This window comes from Bombus bifarius, unplaced genomic scaffold (genome assembly GCF_011952205.1).
Source record: "Bombus bifarius isolate JDL3187 unplaced genomic scaffold, Bbif_JDL3187 scf7180000008203, whole genome shotgun sequence".
Lineage (NCBI taxonomy): Eukaryota > Metazoa > Arthropoda > Insecta > Hymenoptera > Apidae > Bombus > Bombus bifarius.
Window position 1 is genome coordinate 1,633,541 of NW_022884507.1, and position 11,913 is coordinate 1,645,453.

General features: G+C 29.6%; 3 protein-coding genes across 13 annotated transcripts in view; 2 read left to right on the top strand and 1 right to left on the bottom strand.

Moving 5' to 3' along the window:
- LOC117210367 (tricalbin-1-like) overlaps positions 1-5,670 on the top strand; it is a 32,694-nt gene extending 27,024 nt beyond the window's left edge. For 6 of the 8 annotated variants that reach the window (XM_033453326.1, XM_033453325.1, XM_033453324.1 and 3 more), the window contains 7 exons: positions 1,898-2,071; positions 2,145-2,343; positions 2,442-2,665; positions 2,877-3,096; positions 3,264-3,384; positions 3,473-3,687; positions 4,763-4,917. In XM_033453326.1, coding sequence (XP_033309217.1) covers positions 1,898-2,071; positions 2,145-2,343; positions 2,442-2,665; positions 2,877-3,096; positions 3,264-3,384; positions 3,473-3,687; positions 4,763-4,917 — 1,308 coding nt within the window. Of the gene's footprint in view, positions 1-1,897; positions 2,072-2,144; positions 2,344-2,441; positions 2,666-2,876; positions 3,097-3,263; positions 3,385-3,472; positions 3,688-4,762 lie in introns of all 8 variants that reach the window. The other 2 variants (XM_033453322.1, XM_033453321.1) reach the window with 1 other exon arrangement.
- Positions 5,671-5,921: 251 nt separating this feature from the next.
- On the bottom strand, positions 5,922-8,087 carry LOC117210381 (small VCP/p97-interacting protein). 2 transcript variants are annotated; one of them, XM_033453357.1, is made up of 4 exons: positions 8,069-8,087; positions 7,315-7,401; positions 6,565-6,732; positions 5,922-6,304 (listed from the first exon to the last, which is right to left on the bottom strand). In XM_033453357.1, exons 2-4 carry the CDS (start codon positions 7,378-7,380, stop codon positions 6,290-6,292), a joined length of 249 nt encoding a protein of 82 aa, XP_033309248.1. In that variant the 5' UTR covers positions 7,381-7,401; positions 8,069-8,087; the 3' UTR covers positions 5,922-6,289. The 2 variants fall into 2 exon arrangements, with proteins under 2 accessions (XP_033309248.1, XP_033309247.1); XM_033453356.1 differs by lacking the exon at positions 8,069-8,087 and adding an exon at positions 7,462-7,618.
- A 1,051-nt stretch (positions 8,088-9,138) lies between these two features.
- On the top strand, positions 9,139-11,876 carry LOC117210437 (retinol dehydrogenase 11-like). 3 transcript variants are annotated; one of them, XM_033453453.1, is made up of 5 exons: positions 9,139-9,155; positions 10,333-10,701; positions 10,794-11,029; positions 11,106-11,403; positions 11,508-11,876. In XM_033453453.1, exons 2-5 carry the CDS (start codon positions 10,429-10,431, stop codon positions 11,679-11,681), a joined length of 981 nt encoding a protein of 326 aa, XP_033309344.1. In that variant the 5' UTR covers positions 9,139-9,155; positions 10,333-10,428; the 3' UTR covers positions 11,682-11,876. The 3 variants fall into 3 exon arrangements, with proteins under 3 accessions (XP_033309344.1, XP_033309343.1, XP_033309342.1); XM_033453452.1 differs by lacking the exon at positions 9,139-9,155 and adding an exon at positions 9,693-9,726 and having other exon boundaries at positions 10,466-10,701; XM_033453451.1 differs by lacking the exon at positions 9,139-9,155 and having other exon boundaries at positions 10,300-10,701.
- Positions 11,877-11,913: the final 37 nt, after the last annotated feature.

Consider the following 11,913-nt stretch of genomic DNA (forward strand, 5'->3'; position numbering starts at 1 on the left):
TCCCATTTCTATATAAAACTGATATCTGTGGATCGCACGTTCCTTCCATGCCATATATTTTCTTTTGGTTATCGTAAATACAGCACATTATTTATCGGCGATGAGTAGACCAAAGCTTTTAAATGAGTATACGGCTATGGAGGTTTTTTTTTGACTGTATACACGCTCCCATTGCAAACTATACACAAAATGCATTTTCATGTTAACACATTTCATTTTCGACTATACCTGCACTGTAAAACCTCGGATCGGCTTAATTGGAGGACGCGACCAAGATAAATTGATGCCCAACGGATAATAATCGAACCCCGAAAGGAAATAAGTGACAACATGTTTTCTATACTAAAACAAGCTCTTTATTTTTTAGAAGATCTATTTCCTTTTACAATATAATCATTTTTTTATTTATAATATAATTATTTATTATATTGTATAATCAATTTATTTTTTCAATTTCGCACATACATGTGCTTTATTACGGCAACTTTTCAATCATATGGTATACATATACAAGCGTTTGTTATTAGTAAACAGAAGATTTCGGATAATCACAAATAGATTAATCGTAGTCCTATTGTACATTAAATGTGTTGCGAGGAAATTCATTCATGATACCGAACATTAAATAATGAATAAGGTAAGTGTACAGATCAAACTCAATATCTTCGACTTCGATGATTTTTTAATATGTGGTGGGGAATAGGAGTATGATTTTGAATAAGTTTTTCCTATACATATCACTAACGGTCAGCCTTAGTTTCCAAGATATTCGCGAAAAACAGTCAGGTACCAGTACAGGTAATTCTGCCTATAGCTGTGTTTGCTGTAGCAGCTGCGTTAGTATGTATTAGTTGTCGGCGGCAGACCGCTTAACTTCTGTTTATAAATAAGGATCGGGCGAGCTTAAGCGACCGGCTACCAATATTGACGTGCTGCCACAGATGCACAACTGTAGGCAGAATTCGTTGTAGTAGTTCCGATTTTTTGCGAATATCTCGAAAACCGTATACGATGCCGCCAGCTATATATATAGGAAAAGATTATTCAGAGTGATGCCCCACCATTAAAAATCCACATATCAAAATACCGAAATAGGAGAAATTGAGTTCGATCTGTACATTTACCATAAATAATGAAAACCAATTTTACATCGAAAGAATTGCTTTTAGAACCTATGTTGATTGAATTCTTTTTACTCCTCTCGGTAAGTACTACTAACTCTTCAAGTATCGGCCTACTTTTTAACATACTGCACTTTCTCATAGTATAGATATATATTCAATGAATGATAATATTAATAAAATGGCAATATAAGACAACGTCATAGCCATAAGAAACCGTGTAATAGACTACACGGACAGGCTACACATCAGATATAACGCCGCGGCAATCGATTAATACAAACACGCACGCCAAATTACAAATAAACATCCGAAACATATTTGAAAACCGATAACTATAGGACAAAACAATACACACCGATAAACAATTACATGTAGTGGACTCCATATCATATTTATAAACAAAAGAAGAAAGAAAATCTATGGAAAAAAGAGAATGTGACAATAATATATCTGCTACAATAGTCATATCCGTTACAGGTATCACAAGAAAAAATGTCTCCATTCATCTTACACAATAGGTATAAACACACACATTCATCCAAACATATAAAACGTTACAATACTCTAAACGTCAACAATAATCAAACAAACACTACAGCAGTAACAGAAGAACGTATGAATCGGTGAACAAGAATCCGTCATATAACCTTTAAAATCACAAAAGCGTGAATGAAGATAGTAATAATTTAATTAATTATCAAATGATATTAATAATAATATGTAGAAGGGAAAGAATAATAAATACGATACTTTTATGCTATTTTTTCACGTAGGTATTATGGGATCATGATACTTTTGGTATGAGGGATTATCTTGGAAAAGTATCATTGACTCTCGATGACATTAGAAAATTATCAAGCAGCGATCAGTCCCATTGGTTGGTGTTACGGGAAACCAAAACGGGATCTGTAGAGTTGAAAATTAAAGTTTTATCCGAAGAGTGCGAGGTACATATTACCACATTTTTGTTTCAAAAAAAAGCAACATCTCAAACTGCCTATTTGATATTTTTTCATCTAGTCTCAAAGCACATATGCAGCCAGCAATATCAGCGAAAGTTCAACCCAATTAAATATTGAAAGTTCTGAAACGGTGTCAAACATTATAAGAAGACCTTCGATGGAAAAGTCAAAAATGAGATTGCATTTAGACGTTGTACCACCACCGCCGCCCCCGCGTACAATTACCTTGTTAAAACCAATTATTTCTAGTCAATCCGGTGAATTATTTTCCAAGAGTTTAACATAATATAAAATTTGTATAAAGGTTTTTTTATCTCGTTGATTACTTATTTCCAATCTAAATTATTTGAAATAGACAAAGCTAGTATTGGAAGTAAAGACTCCAACGAAATGAATGGAACCGAGAATTCGTGGGTGCCTAGTGTTGTCACAGAATCCATAACAGGTGTAATTGATGAAACTGACACGTCAAAGTTAAGGGAGCGACCATCTCCTCACAACAGTTTAACCCCAAGTCCAGAACAGAATTTCGGCAAAAAATTGCCACAGTATAACAGTTTTCGCGTTATGAAACAAAAGGTGATCATAATAATCAATAAAATAAATATTGTCCAATCTGCATACATATATGTAATTAATATATTTATTTTTAAAATTAAAATACATGTGTACAATAACGTTGATTTGACAAACGATAATCTAAAATATTACTATAGCCGATAGCGTAAATAATAAAATTGAAGGTTATTTAAATTATTTATTTATCATTAATTATTATGAATGATTTTAGGTGAAAAGAGGATTAAAACTTCGTAGATTTCGTTCTGAAGTAAACATAGAGGACAAAAATGAGTCAAAAGGCGTAACATTGAGTTTGGAACCTAGAGGTGGAGGAGAAGCTGATGCTACAGAACTTTTACAAGGATCTGGTTTAGCGCATGCTATATCACAACCTGATATGCTTGGCAGAATAAGACAACCTAGTCCGCGTTTAAGATTAAGACCAAATGGTACGTAAATTTTACAATTAACATAGTTATGTTAAAAATTAACATAGTACATACAATAATGTGCATTGCTTTGTAAGATTTCACGAAATTAGACATCATATATTGTATCAATGACTGAACCTCTAATATGTCATGTTTATATTACTTATATGTATAACCAACATCAGAATTAAAAGTTGTCAATGGCACTAAAGAAAAATACTCGGGAATAGAAGGAAAAGTTTTACAAGCTCAAGGTCTTCATGTCGCACATATCGCTCAACTATATTGTCGGATAAAGCTTCAAATGTAGGTACTTATATATATATGTGCCTGCAGGCGCAAAAATATGAATATTAATACAAAAAATAATATAAAAATCCTTTATATTTATTAGATGTACCAGTCCCGATAAAATTACATCTTCGACAAATAGTGGTAAAACATTAGCGAAATCTCGACTTTTACCTGCAATGCCTAACCCGCAGTTCAGTATAGACTTTCACATAGAAGGTGATAATGTTCCCAGGCAGTCTTTGTTAATATTTGAGATCAGAAGTGCTAGTAAAGAATTATTAGCTAGCCGGCGTATCACTCTTCATGAATTATTAGGTAGGTTTAAATATAATTTACTTTGCACTTTGATATAAAAACTAGTTTGAAATGAGTAAATAAATAACAATCCTTACAAGAAGGATCAAATACTTTACATAACTATTATTTCAACTGTCTACTAAACTATCATCACAAAAATAAATTTACTATGCGCGTGCATTATGATAAATTTATTTATTATGTCTTACTGTGTCTTTAGATATTTAAAAGTTTCAAAGAATTAGATCAAATATGATATAATACATTCATTGATAGAATATACTTTTCAATACTGTTTAAATAAATTGACACATCCATTTTCTACTCGGAATATCTATAAAAGCACTTTTATCTTCTACCATATTAAAGTATTTTAAAGTGAAAGTGACCTTAAATCCATAAATCTTTTCGCTCTCATGTATGTAATACGAAAATACAAAATTGATATACAGGGTATTTTAGATCGGATAGAACAATTGGGCAGGGGCTGATTCTATCACGAAAAATAAATGAAAAAAATAATACATTCTTTTCATTTGAAATTTCATTTTCAAGAAAATTGAGTTCAAAAATTCGTCGAATATATGTGTGCGTGCAGTCGCCAGACTGATTGCGTTCAGCATGGGCGTTTGTTGACGGGCCAATATGTCATTGTACTGTTTCGGTACAGCTGCATCAACGATCGAAACCGAGATGATGATATGATCGGCGATTCGTTGTTTAATTATTTCCCTGTGATATTGATTATGTTAGAGTTTTTATTATTTTAACATAAATTTAACACAAATTAAATTTAAAATAAATTATATGCTAAATATATTAATACAATCTTGTTACCCTTTCACAAACAGACGCTAACGCTTTCTTTGTGGTCCGTGCTGAACACGTTCAGTCTGATGGATGCACATGTACTCAACGAATTTTCAAACTCAATTTTCTCGAAAACAAGATGTTAAACTAAAAGATTTAATTTTTTTTCTTACTTTTGCTTAAAGAATCAATTCCTGCCTTATTTTACTACTCACTTTGAGATACCCTGTATGTACGTATAAAATATGAATACGTAAATTTTCTTCTATATTTACATATGTAGGCGTTTCCGCGGCAACTGATGAAATTCATACATGGTTAGCATTAAACAATGGAGCATCATTGGAAGTACAAATGGTTCATGGAAGAGAACTAAAAAGTAAGTCCACAAAGAAACTTTTTCGATCCTGGTCAGTACATCGGATAGGAAAAATATAAAACATTTTTAGTCAGTGCTATAAATATTTGTGAAAATTATAATTTGCCAAACATACATATGTAAATTGAAAAGTCCCCTTTGAAACAATATGACATGATAGCAAGCGTATTTACGAATACGTTTTACATTTTACATATTTTATTACGTGTACATATACATGTACATAAATAAACTTACTAATATTATCTCAGAATGAAAATTGTAACATTTGTCTTTTGTACCATAAAGTGTATACATATATTTCATTTTTCATTATAAAACAATTTATAAAAAAAGCTATGAACATAAATAATTATCTTTTTCATCATTCCTTTAACTATAAATTAAGTAACAACAATTCCTCCTTAGTACTTATAGTATTTCACAAACTAATATGTATTTCTTAAATAAATCCTATATTTGATCTAGAAAAGATTACAAACTATACATGTATTTGTTGTTAGTGCATAGTAATATGTACTCTAAATAACTCATTGAATATATATAAACATTTATTTATTTTCATTAATTGTACAATTCATTAGGCTTTTAATTATAACAAATAATTATACCCATAATAGCGCCATACAAATATTCTTCATTTAAACATGTATTTTTTCATTTTTGCTGTTAACAAACTTATTTATACATAAACGTACATTTACATTTAATGACAGGTATTATCATGATTACTAATACTACAGTCAGCCTACACTGTACATCATTTTCAATGTATCTATCACATTATAGAAAATAAATATAAATTAGTTTTATATGTATTTATGCCACATGAATAAATAATATATTCTAGTGTGTGCTGAATATTATACAATCTTAATAAAAGTATATTCAACAATAATAACAAAATATAAAGAATTTGGTCATGATGATCTTATATACATATCGTTAAGATATATTATTTTGTCAAACACTAATTAGATTATTAAAACATCAGACGTTTGTGATATTGAAATATAAATATATATTAGAATGAAAAATATAAGTAATATCAACACAAAAGTCATTAGATTAGATGTAATAATAATTATTCATAATACAGCATATATTTTTGTGACACACTTAGTCACATATTACAATTACATTTTTAATTATATATCATAGAAAATATTGGTATAATTAATATAAATATTTAAGGCACTATAAAAAACATAATCTATGAAAACAGATATACGTCTATATATGCAAATGTATATATCTTTAAATATTTATATTTTGCAAAATGCAGACCTGCAACATTACTTTCTTTGATTTCTATCAATAAACAGTACCATATAAAATACACCTTTTGTACATTGTATATATTCTTAATAATTCCAACTTGTATATTTTTGAAAATTTGAATATTGAAGCAAATTCCATCCAGGATTATGATTAACTAATTTGCCACTAGAATAATAAAAAAAAATAATTATTTATAATATATTTTTTTTACTTAAATTTAATTTTAAAAAATTGCAAAATCATCAAATGAAGTAACTATTAGCATTTTAGTTTTAAATATAATGTAACAATATATAGAACATTAAAACAAAATTTCTTTCTTTAATACAATTCAATTCTGTGTCAATTTGGCAATTTTTACTCAGTTCTCTTAGTTAAAACTTTAGAGATTCAAACTCTTTTCTTTAAAAAATTAAACATCTTACCTTTAAATTATTTTGCATATTCCTATTCCCAACTTCTTCTTGGCGCTTCTCACGTAATTGATCTAGCCTTTCTTGCCTTCTAACAGCATCAGTATTTTTAATACCTCGATTTTGTTGTTCAGCAATTCTTCTTTCTGCAGCTTCCATTTGCTTCCTTCTCCTAGTTTCCTAAACATAAATGTATCTTTTTATGTATTAAATTTTTTGTAATCATCACTAAAAGTAATCTTTAAAAGTATGTTAAAAAAGATCAATATTATTCGTGTCTTGAATTACTAGTTACTATTAATTATTATTCTTATTGTAACTAAAATTAATGCCCCAAAATAATCCTTTAATGTTTGAAATAAAAGGATATTTCACTGTTATAAATATTTATTTAATTATTATAAAGAATTGCAACCTAAATAAAAACAAAATATTTTTTAATACGACAAAAATTCGTTTAAGATAAATTTTTAATACCGCATGCAACAAATATATATGTATGTACAAAAAATGTAGTATTGCGCAAAAATTGAACATGCAATGACAATTTAAAATATTAATACATGAGAGAAAAGATATTTATAAAAAAAAAGATGTTAAAATAACAGTTACATTAATAAACTTAATGTTGGTTATTGGTATCAATATGGTATTAATAATATTAATATATATATATATATATTAATGAAAAAGATGTTAATAAAAACACTGTATACGTACTTAAGTACATATTACTAAATAACCTCTAATTTTTAATCTTACCAAATCTGGTGTTAAATCTTCGCACGAAGATGATTCTTTGCAACAAGATAAGCACAGATTTCCCATGATAAATGCAATTAGTTTTTACTACAGTTAAAAATTAAATTATTTATGCTATAATTTTTACACTACTTTCAATAAACATGCAACTTTTGACGTGTATGAATGATAAGAGTTGTCATTTACTATACTCTATTCAACGAGAAGTTAGCAAAAGTAAACAGAACGGCAATGTACTAATCAACTGACAGATGTAAGGGCATCAGCTACTGGGTGGCAGATATTGAGTTCAGGAGCGGATTTAGTTATTGGGTTACTGCTAGGGCCATCTTTAACTTCTGGGATTTATGACACGGGCATCTATGACAGACAGCAGTGTCAAGAGCACGTTACGAAGTATAAGGATAAATTTATATTTGTTTTATCGTTTAAAAGATTTGTTGGTTGAACAAGGTATTTTTACTGATTTATCAAATATAATTTCGCAATCGATATGTTGAGTAGTCCCTGCGTAGACGCTTTGTTGTGTTTGTATAAGAACCAATTTCATCGGAGCATCGATTATCTATTGTAATATTATATTGCATTATTTGTGCATATTATTTATTGTACAGTAGTATTGTACAGTAGTATATTATATATTGCATTATTAGTTTTATATACATATATAAGCAATTAAGGCAAAACTTTTGCGTCAATTATGTATACTCATTTTAAGAATTCTGTCCGGAAAGCAATGCCTGAAAGTTGTGACCAGTCATGTACGTCTGTTACCTCTGCTGATTATTCATGTTGAACAGGATATGATATTTATATATGTATCTTTTTCAATCAATAAACAAATAAACCTATTGTAGAATTATCATTAAATCATGTGCAATGACATATATAAGATTTCCTTTCTGATATATGATATCAGCAATTCCACGTTGAATCTAAGAATTTTACTTCAAATAAACTAGAATTTTTTATCAGAGAGGAAATGAGAGTACTCGCGACCGTAGTTCTAGTTGTTTCACAGTACAGGTGCTGCACCATGCGACCAAGTCTTGAAGTTAACTAAAGTTAGCGTATATAACAACCTATAAAATTAGGGAACTGCCCTGTTTGGTTGCATACTAGCACAGACAAGAACCTGTTGAGTTCCACGCTACAATTGTACGGTTCTACGGAAAAGTTCATATCCACTTTTCTCTTCGAGATAGACAAGTATGAGAATGACAAAGTCGCGGAATAATGAAACTAATTGTGACTTAAAGAAAAGAGTATGAATCCCGACATCTTCGTCCGAGAACAGGACGTTTCGACGCAAGGCGAGGGTGCAGTTTCCTGCTGACCGCGGAAACTCTCTTATTCGTAAGATAAAACAAAACGATCACTATGAAGTCAGCGTACAAAACAATCATGTTCCGAATTCCACAGTTTCTAAAGAATCAATTTCTTCAGTGATTCTAGAAGCATTCGAAGAAGAGCATTCGAAAGAGAGCCTTCTGTTAAAAGTGAAGAAGATCCGTGCCCGAGAAGATTAAAAAAGAAGAGCGCAGCTCTCAAGAGTTAAGAGGAAGGGTGAAGAGCAGTTGAGATTTCCTCGAAAGCACAAATTTACACTTGAATAATATGAGTCTGATTCAAACGTTTTGAATGGTTTTTCTTTATAGGATACTCTATTGGTATAGAAATATGGGACACACATATTAGGGGAACATACATATTAGGTATATCTAATATTTTTAAATATATTGTTTATTTTCTTTGTTTTTTGTTAATAAATTATTATATTTTGACATTTTGTACTATTTCTCACCCTTTTATATGTGCCATCGTTCAAAAATATAGTGTTATTAATAATTAATGAAGTAAACAATTAATTTCTCTTTCTTTGGCAACTTACAACAATTAGTTTCATTATTGCATTATTTGTTATTTTCATATTTGTTTATCTCGAATAGAAAAGTAAATACGAACTTTTCCGTAGAACCGTACAATTGTAGCGTGAAACTCAACAGGTTCTTGTCTGTGCTAGTGTGCAACCAAACAGGCCAGATCCCTAATTTTATAGCTTGTTATATACGCTAACTTCAGTTAACTTCAGGACTTGGCCGCATGGTACAGCACCTGTACTGTGAAACATCTAGAACTACAGACGTGAGCACTCTCATTTCCTCTCTGCCCAAAGACACTACATTTTTGAATAAGGTAAGCGGAAGTCGAGAGTATCTAATTATTCTTCTTTGCGGACCAATCAGATGCCATCTGTACGGTCCATTCATTGAATGAAGCAAGAATAGAAGCCGATATGGCGTCATGCTAACCTGTAAAATACGCTAAGAATGCTGCGTTTTACATACACGTAGCTTTCGTGTTCCTAAAGTTAATACTTGCATTTAGATAATATGCGTCGAAAATTATTAGGTGACAGATAAAAAAGGAAATACTTTTAAATGAGTAATCGTTCCATAGTACTCATCTGTAGTACTTAGGTATACTCAATTTACTGCCTTTACAATTCCATTCAAACATATATCGAATGGAATAGTATCAAAAGGAACAAAATTTTTTAAGTTTAATATTTTAATCATTTATTTATGAATAAAAACTTTAATCAAATAACCATCGAATTATCTAATGAATACAAATCACATATGTACCCGCACGTATGCACGCCTGCACGCAGTAACGCATACATATGACAGATCTATTTAATGATAAAAATAGAGTTATCGTTATTGTACACATTCCTTTAAAGTATAAATTTTGCATTAATGGCTCTATAACAAACAACGAATATCATATAGTTTAATTAAAACAATTATTATATTAAAATATGAAAAAAGTTTGTTATGTGTAACGAAAATCATGATTATTGCTCAAATGTCTATTTACAATAATTACTTTTGCATTAAGACAAGGTGTAATTTGTGAAGTATATGTGTATAAATTTAATATTGAAGTATGTGATAAATAAGGTTATTTTATAAAACAAAATTCTTAATTCATAACACGGCATGTTATTTCTTAATTCATAATACGGCATTGGGCATAAATTTTGACAAGTCATTGTATACAAATAAATATTCCTTAATTCATACACATGGTGTAGTTTGTAAAGCAAATATGGTATCTTCATGGTATTATTTCATTTTACCGGTAGTATTACTTATTGGATTACTTCGAAAATGTCGTGAACGTACATGGGGAAAATGTAAAAATACAGACAGTTTACTAGGTCGAGTATTCATTGTGACAGGTGCAAACTCCGGAATTGGTAAAGAAACAGTAAAAGAATTGGCTAAAAGGAAAGCTACAGTTATTTTAGCCTGCAGATATTTACAAACCGCTCAGAATGCTATATCTGACATACGTACTCAAATATCTACTGGAACACTGGTAATATTAGTTCCTAATTGTATATTTCTACCCCATAATTAATATAACAAATACGATCTATGCATCTGTAAAAAATATTATTAACTTTTCAGGTACCAATGAAATTAAATCTGGCATCGTTTTCATCCATCAGAGAATTTGTTGCAGAAGTAATAGAAAATTTTGTGGAGGTTCATGTGTTGATTAATAATGCTGGAGTATATGTTCCTTTTAAAGAACATGCTTTAACTGATGATGGATTTGAAATTCATTTTGGAGTAAATCATTTAGGACACTTCCTACTTACAAATTTACTTTTGGAACATTTAAAACGAAATGGACCAAGCAGGTCTGCCATAAAGTAAAACATTTACTTCGAAATACAAATTTCTTATTTACTTATTTTACTTTTTCTTTGATAATAGAATTGTTATTGTGACATCTAAACTTTTTGAGTCTGGAACAATTGATTTTTCGAATCTAAATAGCGAAAAAGGTTTGGTAGTCAAAGGACGTATGAATCCTGCCTATTGTAATTCAAAATTAGCAAATACATATTTTGGTATTGAACTTGCAAAACAAACAAAAAACAGTGGTATTAATGTATATATGGTTTGTCCTGGATTCACTTATACAGGATTATTCAGAAATGTTAAAAGGAGTTGGTTTCACTATATTATTTTTTCGCCTGTTGCTCTGTTATTTTTACGTACTGCAAATCAGGTAATTGTCTTTATATGTTACATATTATTTTTTGTGGGATTATTTCTTATTTGATTTATTATAATAGATATTCTATTACATTCATATTTATATTCTTGTTACAGGGTGCACAAACTGTATTACATTGTGCAATAGAACCTTCCTTATCTAATGAAAGTGGTAATATTTACCGTGATTGTAAACTTTATGTTTCAAAAAAGAAACTAGACCCTGATGTAGCACTGCGTTTGTGGGATGTGAGTGCAAAACTGACTAAAATTAATGAATCTTTAAATTAAATATTTTAATGTATATTATATATATTGTTTTACTTTTAACATAATTAATCACCATTTTATATATTTATTTTTATATGTAAATATAATAACGCAAAGATAAAGACATTATTGCCATAAATCCTATAAGATACAGTAAAATATTTTTGTTTTCATTGTTACAAATAAAATATCTTATTGTATAATTTTTTAAAATACTAGAATGTTGAAAATGTCATAAATTTTATTGAATCCT